The sequence below is a fragment of the Rattus rattus genome, chromosome 3, assembly GCF_011064425.1.
Source record: "Rattus rattus isolate New Zealand chromosome 3, Rrattus_CSIRO_v1, whole genome shotgun sequence".
NCBI classification, from domain to species: Eukaryota; Metazoa; Chordata; class Mammalia; order Rodentia; family Muridae; genus Rattus; species Rattus rattus.
In genome coordinates, this window is record NC_046156.1 from 63999906 (window position 1) to 64019201 (window position 19296).

The 19296-nt window shown below is 47.9% G+C and overlaps 1 protein-coding gene across 2 annotated transcripts in view; it reads right to left on the reverse strand.

The window, feature by feature from the left end:
- Positions 1–282: 282 nt before the first annotated feature.
- The window catches only part of Kcnn3 (potassium calcium-activated channel subfamily N member 3), a 149309-nt gene continuing 130295 nt past the window's right edge, over positions 283–19296 (reverse strand). For both annotated transcript variants that reach the window (XM_032897952.1, XM_032897953.1), the window contains exons 5-8: positions 19006–19116; positions 9437–9564; positions 8175–8244; positions 283–3800 (exon numbers count right to left, since the gene is read on the reverse strand). In XM_032897952.1, coding sequence (XP_032753843.1) covers positions 3504–3800; positions 8175–8244; positions 9437–9564; positions 19006–19116 — 606 coding nt within the window. In that variant the 3' untranslated portion in view covers positions 283–3503. The remainder of the gene's footprint in view (positions 3801–8174; positions 8245–9436; positions 9565–19005; positions 19117–19296) is intronic.

A 19296-nucleotide genomic window follows, 5' to 3' on the forward strand; every position in this document is an offset into this window, starting at 1 on the left:
AGTTACTGCAAAGCGAAGGGGAAACTCTGGATACATTGAAATCATTATTTGTCAAGGCTGTGCTGTTCCCTCTTGGCCTTTAATAACTTTCCCAGCACTTGGGGGCTAACTTTCACATACAGTTTCTACATCTTCTAATTTACAAGGTTGCTGTTTCAGCGTAGGACCCTGCTGGGATCACAGTCACTGGTGATGCATGGCTATAGCCCCTCTCATTCATTTGGGTCATATCTCGAGGCATGATGTCATGGAGTTCTACATCATGGAGGTGATAAGAATGGCTCACAAACACTTCATGATGGTTTATTGATTGTGATCACACACGTGGCCTTTGCGCCAAAGGTGCAGATTCTTATTTGGATGTCAATCTAAGGAGAAATGAGCTTCTAGTCGGGCGTAAATTACCAACTGATGCTATGTCCTGAAATCCCACTGAGCTCAGTGGCCTTGGAGTATCACAGTGCATCCCTGACTTCACAGTACCTGAAGCAGTAATATGGCTTAAGCAATGACATGGTGGCTCTACAGTTTTCATTCAAGTGTCCAGATATTTGGGGATATATTGGAGTGCTTCTGTCTGCTACTGCATTCCTGGGAAGATGCCAGGAGGGCCTCTGTCACTGGTCAGCCTTCTAGGAGTGAGCGGAACTGGACCAGTTCAGGGCTAGAGCGAAATTACAGTAATTCATAGTTTTAAATTGCAGCCCACTCCTGAGACTCAGACCTCTCCCACTACCACATAGCCTGAGCGAGCACCCACTAGCCTCCTTCCTAGCTCAACTGAGATGCTTAGGTGACGTGGGATCATCTAAAAGATGCAAGGATACATCTGGGTGAGCTAAGCAGGGTCCTCAATACCTAGGTCGTCAAGGGTCAATATAATTGCAAGAGAATTATCACTTCCCTCATATTAGGGAAATATTAGGGCGAAGAAGCAGCACTTCATTTAACCTCACAGAGCCAGCCTTCTGATCCTGTCACGTTTCTCGAGGTATATTCTTTTGCTAGCAATAAGACCACCCAGACCTATTGCAATACCAATGGCCCAAGCCACCCTTCGAAGGCCCGTGTGTCTCTCTAATGCTAGTGGTACCCTCCTGAAACAGTTCTAGCCATCCTCTTGAAGCATCGCTAGCTTGGCCTTCAGGGTTTACTTAGCAAGAATAACAACAAAAGGATGGATTTTAGACCATGTCCAGGATTGATACACGGCAGGAGAAGTGGTAGGATCTTGCGTGTCACTTGTGTGAAATGGGAACTAAACCCTAGAGGTGCCATGCTATGGTCACACAGCACAGGATCAGAGCAAGCAGCAACAGAGAGCAGAGGAAACACTTGAGGGCCGTAGGTCAAATGATGAGGAGGTGGGCCCATCAGCAGCCCTCATTTTGTCAAATGCAAACAGTGACACAAAGAAGGTACATGCCTATTTCCTCTGTCTGCACGTCTGCCTGTAGGTACGGTCAAACTGAAAACAGGGATACCATTCTCGGGATAAAAATAATCTTTCAGATAATTAATAATTAAAAGAACAAGTAAAAAGAATTAAATGCTAACGACAAATGTGGCCTCTCTGGTGTGCAAAACGGCTAATGAAAATGCTCGAGGGAGCGATCAGGATAGACCATTAAGAGGATAGGCCATTAAGACAACAGCAGCAGGCTGGGGTGTGGTTGAGTGGAACAGCACTTGTCTAACATGCAGGAAGCCTCGAGCCTGCTCTCCAGCACTGCAGAAACAAGGTACAGACAGCAGCAGCAAGGCGGAAAGACAAACAAGAGACTTAGCAACAAACAAACAAAAAACCAAGGCGTGTCCTCCAGGCCACAGTTGTCTGCCTTGATGTCCAGCAATTTCCCTGTCCTGAAAGGACCAGGCCCAGCAGTGCACAAGAGAAATGCACAGAGTGAGGCGATACCTCCAGGGGGCTGTGGTAACCTGCCACAGGACTACTCTCCGGACAGCAACTATACACAGACAACGTCCTTTGGGCCTACCAAAAGATGGATGAAATGTTCCACATATAATTTCTTATAAGCAGAAATCGAAGACCTCTGGATGGAGAAATGAGAGATGACTCAATAGCTCTCCCGCACGGCTGTGTGCTCGGTCAGATCACGGAGCAATGGGGGGTGAGGGTGGGGCGTGCCTGTCCTTATACTGGGTCTGCTTCTTTCTGGAGTCTCTTGGAGTCTGAGATTCACTGGAGTAGGTTTTACCCCAAGATGAACATGGCACAATAGGACAGGCTTCTAACAAATGTGTCCCCTCACTTTACACACAAGTGTCCCTAGGGCTCCTTGTGTTCTCACAGTGTTTCATTTTTGAGATGATGTCAGGTAAGGTAGAAGGGGCCACAGGAGCCACTCCCCACCTTTCTCCTCCCAACCTAGCAGGGTTAGGCACTGATCCTTCCATACTCTTACATCTCTGGCCGGAGCCTGCTGCCGGGTGAAGATGCTTTGACAGCGCCCCAGACAACAGTCCCCGTTCACTATGGGGGCACTGAGCATACTTGTCTCCTCCTCTCCTACACACAGACACCTGGGAACGTGGGTTCCAAGGGCACACAGCTTATCTGGCTGGAAGAAAAGTCTTCAAAAGCTGTCTTGTTTTTGTTTTTGTTTTTGTTTTAGAAGGCTGCTTCTCTCTCCACAATGCCAGCAGTGCGGGCTTGGCCTACACTTGAATCAGGCAGCATGGGTGCCCAGGACACTGTCAGGGAGGGACCTGCATCTTCAGTGAAGCTCAGAATATGGCCCATCCCCTCTAACTTCCTCAACAAAACACACCCCACACATCATCTCAATGAGGAATTAGAGCTTGCTTATTGTGTGCAAGGCGAAGTACCAGGTCCCTTTCATCTGGGCTCAACTCAAACAGAAAAGGACCTGGATTGAACATCTGTGTATATATGGTGGATCGTATCATTGGATGGAAATTCTGGCTTTTTATTTGTCTCCATCACCCTCCTCCCCAGTCTAATTTGGGTATGTCCATTTTGGAAAGTTCTGAGTAGCTCTGTTTTATTTTTACCACCCAGAGGCTTCCTTAGACAAAAGGATAGGTGTGCTGTGGTCCCAAGGCAACCAGGAACCCATTCCCCAAACCTCATACCACCCTCGCCCAGCACACCCCTCTTTGGCTGGCTTCCCTCTCCTCTGCTTCAGAGTGGCTGCCCCTCCCCCACCTCCCTGTGAAAACCTGAGATTGAGCAGGGATTTCTGTTCTCCGCCAACTCTGCAGCAAGGGCCCTGACAGAGGCGTTGCTTCCCGTCACCTCCTCTTCCAGCTCCCAAGTAGAGGCACCTAAACAGAGATTAGATTTCTGGTTTCAAGGCATATCGAGCAAAGCACGCTGAGAGAACATGAGTCGGCTCATCGTTCCATCTCTCTTCGTTCTGTTCCCTGGTCTGAAACTTCCTTGACAGCAAAGCGACCAGGAGAGAGTTGATTTGCATCTTAAGACCTATGGGTAATGCTTCTGGAGTGGGGAGTTTTATTTAGCAACTGCTTGAACTTGTGTATGGGGTTGGGAAAGAGGTGGAGCTGATCCCGATAGGGCTGTCAGAGGGAGGGGCGTGGCTAGTTCCCACAGCCACACTGATGCCCCGGGCCTCCACGAAGGCAGTGAGCAGCTGCTGCTGCTGTTGGCGCAGGGTGTCTGCGATGAGCAGGGGCAGGGAATTGAAGCTGGCTGTGAGGTGCTCCAGCTTGGATTCCAGGCTGCCAATCTGCTTTTCCAGGTCTTCGCTCCGGTCGTTGAGCTCCGTGATCAAGTCATACATGACGTTCTGCATCTGGGAGAGACAGAGGGAAGACAGGAAGAAGACCATCACCCCAGAGGAACCCATCATGGGAAGGTGAAATGCCCTCCACCTTGCAGCAGGAGTCACCTCCACCCAGCTGCCTCTCGTGTCACCAAAGGAGAATTCCAGAACCTTCCAGGTGATAGACAGGCTGGGGTGGGCACTTTTTTCTTTTTCTAAAAGGAATGGATATCAATCATCAATTTTATAATTTGTTTTGTTCTTTTCCTACAGGGTTTTACTATGTACTCCTGGGTGTCCTAGAACTCAGTATGTAGACCCAGATAGCCTTGAACTCACAGAGATCTGCCTGTTTCTGCTTCCTGAGTGCTGGGATTAAAGATATGCACCACCACGGCCAACTTAGTTATCAATTTAAATAGCAAATATGCATGGAAGAAAAGAAGCATTTCTCCTTTCTTAAATTGAATATGTCTCTAAATGGATCTCAGATTCATACAGAGTGCTGCCATCTAATGAATCAGGAGGAGACTCGGAGGTGAGGCTGGCCAATGCTGTAGACTCATAATTAACAAGTCAAGGTTCAAGTGCAAGTCTTCAACTCACTGGCAGGCCACTTAACCTCTCCTACCCTGGCTCCTTCTACAGTTGGAGTTAATAACTACACAGTTATGAGATCGCATCCTCACCCCACTCCCTTTCTATCCAGCAGCCAGGATATAAAATGCAATTAATGCCTCAGGCCTGATCCTGGACCACAAAGGGCTGCCCTGCTGAGGAGCCACCTGTCTGTCCCTTGTCTCAAGAGGAGGTAGAAAGACCTGGAAGAGGTTGCTTCTTCTAAGGGCTGTCTGACCTGGCTGAGGTCTTGGTTGAGTAGATGACACTTGCCTCCTCAGAGCAGGGATGCCTCCCATGCTGCCTGGCAAATGCTGCACAGAGGGTACTTCTGATGGCCTCCTGCTCCCAACACTGTCACACACTGTTCTTGGATCCTACTTGTCATCAGTGCTCCCTGCACAGACACCCCGTGATCCCTGTGGCAGTTGCAGAACTCTAGACTATATACAACAGCCAATCAGCACTGGGAATGCTGGCTTGCAAGTCTCATACCCAGAGAGAGGAAAAGGGGTTCGGATGCCTGTGCCCCTGTGGGGTATGGTGTGTGTGTGTGTGTGTGTGTGTGTGTGTGTGTGTGTGTGTAACACTCTAGTCTCATTCTACCTGCCATTCTCTAGGACAGGGGTTCTCAACCTATGGGTCAAGACCCCTTTGGGGATGGCTTATCAGATACCCTGCCTATCAGATATTTACATTGTGATTCATAACAGCAAAATTACAGCTTCTAGGTTGCAATGAAGTAATTTTGTGGTTGGGGGTCACTGCAACATGAGGAAGTGGGTTCAGGGGTCACAGCATTAAGAGGGTTGAGAACCACTTCTCTAGGAGGAAGATGTAGAAGCCACAGTGACCAGAGGAGCAGGAATCAGGATGGGAGAGAAACAGGAGAAGGGGAGAGGGGAGACGAGCAGAACACAAGGTAGCAGCAGAGGAGCAGAAGGGCCATGGTGAGATTACAAGAGAGCCCCCTGCAGTTGGAATTTCGGAGAAGCAGGTCTGAAGATGGCTCCTCTCTGGTCAGCTCTGCCCTCCCACTGAGAGGGCAACTTGGCGGTGGAGATGGGCGTGGGGGTGGTCAAGTGTCTCCTCACAGGTCCTGAAAGGACGAACCATGGATTGCATGCTGGGCCACAAGTGCACCCTGAGGAACTCCAGTATGGAGTGTGGGTGACGGTTGTCTTATTTCTTTGGGTTCTGGTTTCTTATCTGTGCTCATAATCAGAACTGCCATTTTGAAACCTCTATAGCTCACAAAGCAGGCTCACAGCTCCTGTCTTACCTGACCACCCAAGCTTCAGATGGCGGGAAATGCTTTTATATCCCAGTTGAAGAGACTGAAGGAATTGTGTTAGGGGTCCAAGCCCTCCCAGTTCTGACACCATACCTGACATGGGGCCTGTTTGACACAGAAAATCTCAATCTAGGGAGGAGCAAAGAGCAGAGGTGGGGAGGTGAGGAGTCGGGAGGTGAATCAGGAAGGCAAAGGAGCAAGCGTGGCATCACGATGCGTTCTTTCCCTTGGCGGTGCTGCAAACAGGATGCTAAGGGAGTGGAGACCAGCATGAAGCATACATGACTGCTGCTTGAACCCGGGCTGGTCTCCTGGGAGGAAAACACAAAGATGGATGGATGGACGGATGGATGGATGGACGGATGGATGGATGGATGGACGGACAGACAGATGGATGGACGGACAGACCGATGGACAGACGGATGGGTGGACGGACAGATGGGCGGACGGATGGATGGAGGGCAGGGGCTGCCTCCGTCTCTGGTTTCATGCTGTTCTTTACAATGGCTCTGCACACTCTTTCTTCCACCGACTTCATTCCTCAGTGATATATGGCTTTATTTCCCAAACCAATGCAGGAGAGTATTTTCTAACTCCCTCCCCCTCCTCTGCTCCCCTTCCCCTTCCCTTCCCCCCTCTGTGTGTGTGTGTGTGTGTGTGCGCGCACATGTGTGTTTTGCATGCATGTGAGTCTGTGGGTGCCAGTTCATAGGTACAAGCATGTGAAAGCCCAGAGAATATGGAGTCGCTTTCTCTATGACTCTCTGCCTTATTCATTTGAAGCGGGGCCTCTTACTGAGCTAGAAACTGCTGTCTTGGCCAAGCTCACTGGCCATCAAACTTCATTTTTTCTGCCCACCAATGCTGAAGGCACACACAGCTCCTCCTGGCTCTCAGTGTGGCTGGTGGGCATTCAAACTCAGATCCTCGTTCTCGCCCAGCAAGTGCTGCAAGTCTACCAAGCCATCTCTTTCACCCCATCACTGAGAGACTGTGGACAGCCCTGCAGGAAGATGAACTCAAAACCTGGATTAACCTGATAGGGCTGGGGAGCCTCAGCCACAGTGTCCTGATGGTGAGTGGTGAGATGGGAAACATTGCTTGAGGCGTCTCATTGAGCCCCTGCTGAGACTCACAGAGTCAGTCCTAGCGGTTTCCTTCTTCCTAGTCATACGTGATTTGTCTAAAAGCAGACACGTGACTAAAACTGGCCAATCAAATCACCTCGCTCGAATTTAGCATTAAGAACAAAAGAAAGTCAGCTAAGCCCCAAGGTGACCTGGACTGGGGTAGGGGTTTGGGTGGGGGAACAAGCACCTGAGCAGGAGAGAGGATGTGGTATGGAAGTGTCTCTGGACACCCCCACATCTCCTGGGAATAAGTGGCCCCAACATATGGGGAGTACTTCCTGTTTTGATACTGGAACTCTAGTGTATTAACTAACATGCCAAGACTCCGAGGTCCTTTCACCCACCCCCACACTGGGCTCTGGGAAACCCCACATTCCACCTGAATGCCCCTTCCAATGGCACATGTGTCTGTGGGCGTCTCCCCAGCTGTGACCGAGGACCTCACTGGCATAGGAGGCTCTTTCTTTGCCTTGATCCCTCTATTGAACGAGGAGCCTGCACGCGGCCCAGCAACCAGTAATTTCTGCTTGCAGGCTCTTTTCAAAGGGGGCCTAATTGGCCCGAGGGAGTTTCCTTTGCTTTCTCAGGGAATAAGGTTCTGTTACAATTGACATCTGCCGGAATGTTCTTCCAGCCCAGCCCTGGGCTAATGCATTTGCTATATAATTTCTATCAAAAGGTAGTAGGGGGCAGGGAGCCCTCCTGGTCTGAATGCCCACGCTCAGTTCTGCCTGTGGTGCTGATTTTCAAGAAGAGAGACTGTTTATGACGTTTATGGCAGTAAAGGCAAGAAACACTGAATGGCAATGTCATACTGGGCCTTAAGACCTTAGGCTCTCGGGAACTCCATGTTCACTGTCAGCTGTCTGCCTACTATTACACACACACACACACACACACACACACACACACACACACACACACACCACTAACAGCATGTATTTGAGGTCGGGAAATCCTGGGCTGTAAAGATTAGAAGACACAGGTAAATGGGCTTCCTAGTATACCAACAAATTGTAAGAACTGTCATGTACAACCCAAGTCATCTGCATGGCCCTCGCCCCATTTGGTCCTCACTAAGATACTTCCTTGTGTGACTTCCGCTCATCTTTAGAAGCCCCTCCATACACAGATAATAACACACCAACAAGAACCGGTTAGCTAATTAGTTATGAGCAAAGACAAATCTGAGCTATTTCACTTTAGAAACAAATGCCAAGTATTAAAAGACAGGACACCCTGGTAGATTACAAATGTCAAAAAAACGCAAACCTAGACGTTTAAGTAAAGGCTGCTTTTGTCTTCCTGGTCCTGCACCGTGCTCTGTGAATGTGGGCCAGGTCTGCCCTGGATGACACTCACCTTGGAAAGGTCCACCAGGGTGTTGGCTTGGTCACTCAGCTTCCTTTGTTCCATCTTGACACCCCTCAGTCTGTGGGGAAGAGTTGGAACAGGAGTTCAAGTTCACACTAAAGTGTCAGCCCGTCAGTGTACCTGAGCTTGGATCAGCATTCGGACCATGAACACAGGGGTGGCTGGCAGAATTAGACTTGTCAGGACCCCAAGAAAGCAAACCGTTGTCTCCGTGCACACTTCCCTTGTTCTTTTCGGTGCCTGGCTAGCCTCAAGTCACTCCACTGCTGCCCCGCCTTCGCTTGAGATGTCCTCTCTCCTCAATTGTCTGCTTCCTGACTGTCCAGGCTCCTCAAACCTTTGGGTCAAAACAACTGTCTTTCCTTTGTTTCTCTGTCCTATTTATTTATTTATTTGCTTATGTATTTATTTCAGGGTGGGCAGGGTCTCACCTACCCTCAACCTGAGTGTGTAGTCCAGGGTGGCTCTCAGCTCAGTGATGCTCTTGCTTCAGCCTCTTGAATTTGAGGGTTTCAATAATGAACCACCATACCCAGCTCTGTACTACACTTAAAAAATCATATTCCTCTATCACAGAAAGGAACTAGTGACATTACATGTGTGTGCACACGCATGTGTGAAGGCCTGTGGGTCTGTATGCATGTGTTTGTTTTTATGAATATAAATGTGTTTATGCATGCACATATGTGTCTGTATATGTGTGTGTCTGTGTCTTTAAGTATGTGTTCTATGTATGTCTGTGTGTTTGTCTATGCATCTCTGTGTGTGTCTGTGTGTGTATGTGTCTGTGCATGAGTCTGTCTCTCTGTGTGTCCATGTGTGTTCATGCATGTGTATATTTCTGTGTGTATGTGTCCATGTATATCTGTGCATGTATCTGTGTCTCTGTGTGTATCATTGTGTGTATGTGCATATGTGTGTGTCTCTGTGTATATCCATGCATGTCTCTGCCTGTTGTGCATATGTGTGTATGTGACACTCTGCATGTTCCTGTGTGTCTGTGCACATGTGTGTGTATGTTCATCTGGGTTGCATGAATGCCTTTAGGTCTTTGCTATGCTCTCTTTCTACCACAGCAGCCTGCCCACTGCCTCACAGGGAGTCCAAGGCTAGCCCGGACTGCGTGCTTTTTGAGTAGAGCAGAGTGGATTTCTCCTGTGTCTCCCTGGTCTGAGAAGATGCAATGGAACCGTTGTATCCTGCCTTGGGTTTGGTCACATGGTCCGCTGCTCTGGTGCTCTGGTACTCACTGGTGAATAGCTTGGAGGAACTTCCTCTGGTGCTTCCTGACTTTGGCGTGGTCAATCTTCTTTAGCAGCTTTGTGTGTTTGTAGATGAGCCATGTTTCCCGGAGGACGTTGGCGGCGGCGTTCTTGATCTGAAGAAAAGGTAACAAGTTGCTGTCCGGTTAATTCCTAGGTTCGCACAATATTTTTTTTTTTCTTACATGTGTGGCTGCCATCTACCTCCTGAGAAAATGGCTCTTCAGAGACATACTTTCTTAATCAAGATCATGAAACTCTTAGAAAAGATGATTAAAACACGTCTTTTATTAATCCTGTATCTGAGGCCTAGACTGGAGCTTAGAGCCAAGAGGCATTTCTCCTCCTTAATGGCTTCATTGCTGCCTCTCGGCTGCCGTTGCTGATGCTATATTTAGATGGGCTGCTTAGCAAGCCCTTGAAGTCTGGGGTACAGTTTGGATCAGTAAATACATGCCATAAATGCCCTCATAGTCAGGGTACCACACCCCACTTGGGAGTAACAGGCTCCATACCGAGTGGAGATGTTAAAAGGTGTCTTTGAGAAAAGGCCTTTCTTACAAACTGCAATGACAGGTACCAACAAGGCCACTGTTCCTTTCCTAACTGGCCAAAGATTATGCGTTGTGATTTCACTTGTAAATGTAATTGGCACAAAACTGAAATCATTTCTGTGTTATCTGAGAATCAGGAGAGATGCTTAGGTGCGACAGCACAGCTGCCTCCTTCCTGGGGCCAGCTTCCCCAGGCACTGCAGTCACACTGTTCCATATACAACTCTGTCTTCTGTTGACATGGAAACCACTGATATCATCCAGCTCATGACTGAGCTGAGACATATCAATGGCATCCAGATGGCAGGGGACAAAGTTTTAATCCAAACACAGACATCTCCAGCAATTACTAGCAAGAACAAGAGAAAACACTCCTTATTAAGCACAAGCTAAACATATTTTTGATTAACGGTCTCCATTTCTGTCAGCTATGCACACTGGCACAGGCCCACAGGCCCAGGGCCTGGAAGTGAGGAGACCAGCCTAGACGAGATCAGGTGACTTGCCAGATAGGATTTGGATAAAATCAGAGCATACAGACCAGCTTCTGAGATTGACACCAACAGATGGGGCGTTGCTAACATGCTGAGACATGTGGGAAGGCCTAGAAAACATTGCTTCGCAGGCTGGTAACTTGTATATGTTTCAAAAATCTATTACTAAAGCTGGGCCGTATTCTTCATTGGTGTCGATGTGATGTTTTTAAAAGAACATCTAAGTATTTTCAGAAATGTCTAAGTGACATAAATATTACTTTTTTTGGTTGTTCAGGAAAAACCTACTGTGAAATGGTTTTAAATGGTTACATTGGCTACTCTGCCACTTTCTTGTTTGACAGGGAGCAGGTGGTAGTAAGACAAGGCTGGAGGTGGTCAGTGTCTGGCTACCAAGGCAGGGCAAGCAGATGATGGCTCTGGGCCTTGGCTCTGGTTGGCTAAATAGGTGGTGGGGAAGGAAGAGCTTTTGTCCCAGCACAGAAGATGCTGCTGTTGTCCCTTCAAGGAATGGGCAGTTTGATATAGGATATCTTCAGCTTCTGTGGATGCTTAGCCTCCAAGGAAAGCCTTACAGATAAGGAGGAGAGGAAAAAGTCTGCCCAAGATGTAACAAGGATGGGCAGGACCCTAGTTATACAGTGTCTTCTTAGAAATGTGGATAGTACCACAGAATAGCAGAACTGACAGCCTTTGACAATGGTGTCTCGGTGTCTTGCTAACAAACATTTGAAATGAGAAAACCTATAGGCTGTATGCATCATTAAGCAGTTTAGAAGCAAATGCTTAATTCTCTATAACAGGAAGGGAAGACATCTGTAGGCTAACACACGCACACACACATATGCATGCACACACATATACAAACACACACATGTATGCACACACATATACACATGCTCAGGCATACAAACATACACATACACATACATGCTCAGGAACACACATGCGCACACACTCAGGTACACACTCAGGCACACACATACATACATGTTTAGGCATGCACACATGCACGTGCACACATGCACGTGCACACATGCACACACACATACTCCCACACACATACACACAAATACATACATGGACACCACACACTCAGGCACACACACACACACACACAAGTATACACATGCATGTGGGCATACTCAGGTACACTCATACACGCATACACATGCTCGGGTACACACACATACATACACACATACACACATGTACATGTTTGGGCACACACACAGACACACACATTTGTTAGGCACTGCTGATGTGTGGAGGGAACAGCTGGCTTTAGCAAGGCTCCCCCATCCAGGTCTGGCTGACATCCTTAAAAAGCCCACTATCACACAGGGCTAACAACCACCTTGATTTTACATAGCCTCAGCCCATCAGCTTGCCAATGGCAAACAGTGTGGATTTGAGCACTATATAAATTTTAAAGTATCAGACAGATATCGGTTATTATTATCCCCGCTTAAAATAGAAGGAAACAGTTTCAGAGATGGGATGAAAGGCCAGACTCACACAGGGAGCTAATGGTGAAGCCTGAGCAATAGTCAGGTCCAAGAGGTGCACACAGTTCCCACAAGGTCTGAAGGAAGACAGGTCTGGATCGTATCTGAATTCAAACAGAACCCTTTCCTCTTTCCCAGGATCAAGGAGTTGAGAAGGACATCGTTTGTTTTTTGTCTTTCTTTCTTTCTTTCTTTCTGTCTTTCTTTCTTTCTTTCTTTTCTTTTTTTTTTTTTTTTAAGGCATCTGGCCCTCTTTCGGCAACATGACAGAACACAGATTTCAAGTCTTGCCTCCAACTCCAGCCTAAATGAAAGATCCTGAAGTCATGGTGTGGCGGGGCGGCAGAGGACTCACATCATCTTTATGGGTTTGAGAGGGAGGCCCCTGAGCATTCGGGAAAGTAATGGTAAGCGCGAGCCCTTGCTCTGACTGAAATTAATTGCTAGCAAACAGCCTTGCACAAAGCTAAGTAGATCGATATCTGCGACAGAAAAAGCAATAGACTTTTAACAGCATTGGCTCTCCCGAGCCTTCCTCCATTACACCTGGTGCCCGGCTCTGAGACAGCACCATTTCAGCCCCTCTTGGGGCCTGCCCAGCCTCCATGCTGTGAGACACCTTCCCCTGACGAAGGCTTAGGCACTTTCTGAGCTCTCCTGATGAACAAGGGTACCACACCTAGAAGATATTCCCAGGATGCAGGGTTGGGAGGGTCAGGGCTTGAGAGGGAAGCAGTGAACTAGAAAGGACTGTTCAAGCTTGGCTCTGATTGGTTGGGTTGAGGTGCCACTGAAGATGGCTGGGTGGGATCCTTTATGTGTAAATGGTTAGCGCTCCAGACGCATAAGCACAGGCTGATTGTGTGTTCACTGAGTCTATAAACCCTCTAACACTACACTGCTCTTTTCATTCTGATTAAGTTCTAAGTACCATATACCATATACCATACCATATATACCATATACCATATACCATATACCATATACCATATACCATATACCATACCATATACCATATTCTATATACCATATACCATATACCATATTCTATATACCATATATCATACCACATACCATACCATACCATATACCATATACCATATACCATATTCTATATACCATATACCATACCATATACCATATTCTATATACCATATACCATATACCATATTCTATACCATATACCATATTCTATATACCATATACCATATACCATACCATATACCATATACCATACCATATACCATATACCATACCATATACCATATTCTATGGGACTGTCTTTTTTTTTTTTTTTGAGACAGACTCTTACCACACAGTCATGGAAGTCCTGGAACTTGCTATGTAGACTAGGCTGACCTCAAACTCACAGAGATCCACCTGCCTCTGCCTTCTGAGTGCTGGGATTAAACAAGCCACTACCATTCCTGGCTAGGAAGGACAGATTCTTCACATTAGTGGGACTGGGGAAGAAACCGCTCCATGAAAATCTCCCAAACAACTGAGTTAATTTCTGTGCCGGGCCTTGCAGAGCACCGTGGTCGGCATTATTTCGTGTGTTAACCTCCAGATAAATGTGGTAGGTGGATGGGTTGTTTGCTCCGCCGTGGATCTATTGCTGAGCTCTCTGACACTCACTTTCTCTAACCATCGAAGGACAGTTAACAAATATTAGCGAGTGCCTGTGATGAACCAGACACTGTTCTAGAAAGGGAGAGGATAAAGGTCAACAAATCAATAGCATTCTCTCTCTCTCTCTCTCTCTCTCTCTCTCTCTCTCTCTCTCTCTCTCTCTAAACTGGGTCTCACTCTGTAGCATAAACCAACCTTGAACTCATTATTAGCCCAGAATGACTTCAAACTCAAAGTCCTTCTGCCTCAGCTTCTTAGAACTGCAGTGTGTACTACCACTCCTGGTGAACCGACAGCATCCTTGCTGTCGTGGAATTTATAATCTTTGGGTGAGGAAGTATGCAGTTAAAAACCCATAGTATCAGATCCTGAGTGCTTCAAAGAGAATTAAAGCATGGCTCAGGGCTAGAGTTTCACAAGTGCCCTTCATCTTTGAGATGGCCTCTGTGTTGCTCAGCCGAGAACACGGGTAGAGTACTCGGCAGAAAGCCTGCCCGTGGTGTGTTTCAAGGCACAGTTCCTTTGGTGTTGCTTTTTAAAATGTATGTTTCTCATTACATTTATCTGTTTATTATGGGGTGGTATATGCATCCCTGTGTATGTGTAGAGGTCAGAGGACAACTTCCAAGAGTCAATTCTTTCCTTCTACCGTGTGGGTCCCAGGGATCAACCTTAGGTCAACAGGCTTGGCGGAAAGTGTCTTTTCCTACTGAGTCATCTTATAGACCTGCTGTCCTGTAATTGATATCACTTTCCCAATACGTGTCAGCTTCTTCTCATGGCCCTAGCCCCCAAGGGAAGAAAATATACAAGAGGACACATGTCTATTCCCTGCAGTCTTGATCACGGCATCCCACGTGACAGGCTGCTCTGGCCAGCTCTCTGCCAAGGGAGCAGTGTCCCTCTTGTTTGGAGAGGGCAGAGGGGGATCCAGAGCAGCCTGGCAGCCACGAGCTACCATCCCAGCAGGCAGTGGGTGGAGTCTGACTGGCAGAGCTGAGGAGCAGCATGTTGAGAGACTGGGAGCCAGCCTGTCTCCAGAGCTTGATTGGAGAAGCCTATTAAACAGCACTGCTCCCTTCCCTCCTGCCCGTCCCTGACTCTTCCTCATCTCCCTCCAGTGACGACTGAACCTCTCTCTCATCACCCTGCTTTCCTTCCTCTCTTCCTCTTCTCTTCCTCTTCTCTTCCTCGTCTCTTCCTCGTCTCCTTCCTTCCTCCATCCTTTTCCACAGTGGCTTCCTCACCTGGAAGGGGCTTCATCAACATTTTTGTCAGGACTTTGGAATGGGGAGAGAAGCAGAGAACAGATGTATTCTGTGGCTCCGTGTTGGAGTTCGAGCTCTACCCATAGCAACTTAGCAATGAATGGCGGGTGACTCGCAGTGCTGTTAATGTGACACTGGGCTAGTGGAGTCAAGCTGGCCCCTTCATCTCACAGGCCTGGGACCTTAACCACCCCGCAAAGCTCAAGGGACTAACCACGTTACGTTGGGTAGTGGCTGGAGGGCTACTGCTTCCTGTGGGCAAACCAGATCCTCGGCAGGTAACAACTAGCTGCATGCTGGGCAGCCACCCCCCACCTCTCTGGACCTCAGTATCCACATCTGGTTTGAACCAGCTCATCTCCCCCAATCTTTCCTATTTTAGCACCCCACGTTTCTATTGTTGCTAGGAAAGAAACGCCATGCCCCGTCTCCCTGGGTCACAGCCTTTGTGGGAATGTCATTTTCAACCTTCTTCCAGGAGGATTAGCATTTCTGGTAATGGTATGATTGATTACCTAATGAAATGCTTCTGCTGGGCACCTGCTCATGAGCCATGCCAGCCATGGCCATCCACCTAGAGGTCCTTAGCCAGCCTTCCATGTCAGTATAACAGTGACAGCCATTATGTTCCCCTACAAAAGACTACTGCTAAGAGTAAGTCTTTGAATAAGCCTGCTGGAAACATTTTCCTCCCCAAGCCTTTGCCATTTTCTCAGAGTTCAAGTTTTATTTAGGACCGATCAGTAGGTTCTGGGGCTGCCAGAGGTTTTTTGAGTGTGTTAGTGATTTGTTCAGGGTGAAATCAGGTCTAAGGGGATGCAAGGTAAAGCACGGTGCAGAATGACTGGGAAGACCATGATCTGATGCAAGATAATTAGGTCTTGTGGCAAGAAAAAGCAGGAAGGGAATGCTTTATGGATGGGACAAGGGGAGCCTTGGGGATCATCACCTGTAAACAGCTAAGATAAGTGAGGGGTGGGGCCCTGAGGGGGTACAAAGTACAGACCAGCCTGAACTGGTCTGACAGTGGAGGGGCCCATCCAGAGCTTGATTGGAGATGTCTATTATAAACAGCTGGACAGTGATGTTTGTAAGCAGCCCTGGAGAGTCAGGAACTGGAAGTAGTTCAGAGCTGCTGGGTTTGACTTTATGCACTGATCTCATGGGAAATGTAGTTTGATGAGACTTTGGGGCCAAGGAATTCTTCTGCAAGAAGAAGGAGTCCACCCCAAGCCAGCAACACACACTTATCAAGTCGATTGGAGAGCCTACCACAGGTCTGACTGGAGAGTCGGCGAGGTCCACGGGTCATCTCCCAACCACACACAGCGTGTTATGTGTCACTTCCTTGGACATTATTGAGTAGCCCAGGGCTGGCAATAAGTTACAGTTATAGGTTAACAGTGGCCGTGACTGTGAAGTCAGTGTGGGAAGCTGTGATCCCACTAAGTACAGAGGTGACGTTGCCACCAAAGTTGACAAGTTATTCAGGTGAAAGGAGACACACCACAGGGTTTGGGAAGTCAGAGGTGAGTCCCTCTTCTATGCCTCCATTCCCCATGAGTAAACTCATGCCAACAGCCAGGTGCTACCTGGAAGGGCTGAGTGGAAGCTAGACCGGCTGAAGTGACATTAGAATGACTCCCATTGGTATGAGTCACAGGCTACAATTCATGTTTGCTTTCTGCTTAGATATTCAAGGGATTAACATTGCATGTACTTGCAAGGTTTTATCAGGGAAGCCACTAATTTTCCAACAGCAGCTCCTTTCACACTGGACCTTGCTCAGAGAATTCACTGGAGCCTTGGGAACAGACTGGAGTTGTTACATCTCTTTGACCCGTGAGTCACTCTAAGTGGTCACACGGGCTGTTTGGAAAGGGCAGCGTTCAGGTCAGGGACGCTCTAGGCTTCTGTAGTGGTCAGAGGTCAGGGCCAGCTTCAGTTCAGACAAGGCTGTGTATCAGGGCCTTTGTAATGCCGTGCCAGCTTTCAGTCTCCCTCTGAGAATCGTCCCTTTTGTGATCATTTCTCTGGGAAAAGATCTAGGATATTAAAGGGACATTTCAGCAGATTTAAGTGTTCTGGGAAAAGTGAGATGTTATTGAATTAAGAAGGCACCTCGCACTCACTGGCGAGCAATAAATATCTGCGGGTTTGATTTTCAGCCCTATTTCTCCAAAAGTAAGTGGACTCGAAGAGGATTTTAGTGAATTATTTTCGAAAGATTGAAATTAGCAGCCACAACCTCATCTCCCTCTACAATTATAGTGCAGGGGGAAAAAAATGTGCTTATTCTCCCAGCCCATGAGAGAGCTGGGAGCCGGCTTTCCTCGGCTTTATTTCCCTCCAGTGTCTGATTTACTGGGTGAAAAAGGGAAAAGACAAAGGAATAGAAAGAAAACACAGAGTATACGCTAGGCTTTAAAAAGCCACCAGAGCAAACAGGGAATGTTAATGCTTCTGTTCTTGGCAAACAGCCTCGGAGAAGATCTGGGAGACAAAACTCCTCTCCCCTCGCCTGCCTGCGGGGTTTCAAAGCAGGGAGTTGAGTTGACTGGGGATGACACTTGTGTTTTAGACCACCCATACCCCGAGACTTCCCCTTGGTGCTGAGCCTGGCTGGGGCACACTTGGAGAGGAGGCTGAGGATTGGGGTCCTCATAGCATTCAGTGTGACTGCTTCAGGGTGACAGTGTCACATAATGTCATGCTGGAGCTCCCTGTTTTCTTTTGTCTGGCTGGTGGCTGGGGGCCGAGATGCTCCTTGTGGTCTGTATGCCCATGGTATGTCAAGATTTGCTTGCACAGGTTCCTTTCTCATATCTGTGGCAGCTCTTTAAAGAAACCCCCAATCAAAGACCCAACAATCAAACGCCATAAATAATTCTGCTGAGAAGCTGAAAGGCCTTGGCAACCGCATACTCTGTACCGGCTTCCCCGAGGGCCCGCCTGCTCCTTCCCAGTCTCTTTTTGTTCTGTCTTCCCGCCTGTCTCTATTTCTAACACATTTTTATGGCTTTGAAACGTTAATCACAGAAGAGTTTCTCTAGTACTCAAATCCCCCAACTAAGACTGTGGGTTTGCTGGTAGATTCCTGCCGCCTGGAAGCCTTTTCCCTGGGGATCAGTGCCTGCACAGGGCCCAGCTTCCAGGTTTTTCCTCCAGAGAAGAGAAGCCATTCAGGTCATACACCTGACCTTCCTCCCTTCAGGCTTCCGTTTGTTTACAGGGTCTTGCTTGAAAGCTTTCCTTAAAGAAATAGCTCCTACCTAGTTTGCTGGGCCTGTTGTTGTCCCGAAAGCCGTATCCTTTTCTGTTCTAAAGACGCCTTATTAATCTTTGCTTGTGTTTTTATTTTGCTTTAAGACAGGGGTTGCTTAATGGCCCAGGCTGGCTTCGTACTTGTGGCAGGCCTCCTGCCTTAGCCTTTTGCGTTCTGGGATCACTGTGCCTGGCTTAAATGAGCTTCCTTTTCTCTGACAATTCAGTGGGGGGATCTGAGCCGCAGCTAATCACCCCATCCCTGCACTTTCGGTTTATCCTCTCCATAAGCTGAGTTCATAAGGAAGCCAGTGAGAGCCATCATCCAGACAGCCCAGAAGGGGGAAACGGAAGATGACATTTTGACGAGCAACACTGTTTGGGAATGTGGGCTCTACTGGAATCATCCCTTTAAATGACTTTTTAAAGGGATTGGATTTAGGTACATCTCCAGTATAATTTTAAGGCTCTCTACTGGCCTTAATGAGAATCATGAAAATGTCTGAGCATAGTCAAAAATATAGCATCATCCTGCGTGATCGATTTGACCCCATCAGGCAGGGAGGCAAAGCAGCTTCTTATCACTGTGTGCTATTGATCTAATTATCAATTAGGAAAATTATTTGGTTGCTTGATGCATGTGGCGACTTAACGGTGGGCTCACCTGGTTTTTGGGGTTCGTGCACTAAGTAGGGGCTGTGTGCCTGAGCTGGGGTGCTCTTAACCTTGTACTCAATGGAGCCTTGCTAGGGCACGCCTGTCGTCTGATCTCTCTCTCTAACCAGCTCCCACTTCAGCTGTGGACCTACACAAAGGCATGGGCATGAGGCGGCTTACCCGTTTGGTGAGCTGAGTGTCCATCATGAAGTTGTGCACATGCTTCTCTGCTTTGGTGAGTTCGAGCTTTCGAGCAACCACAGCTACCACGAGGGCAGTGCAGCCTGCACCCTGCCAAAGGACGTCAGAGGGTCCCCAGGAGAGAAAACACACAGTTAGGAGGTACAACACAAGGCTCAGTGTTGGCATTCCAAGGGAATGGTATAAGACTTGGAGTCTCCGATCAGTCAAGACCCGCCATAAAGCTTGCCAAAACCTGCTTGGTCCCTGATAGCCCTGTCAAAGAGGGGG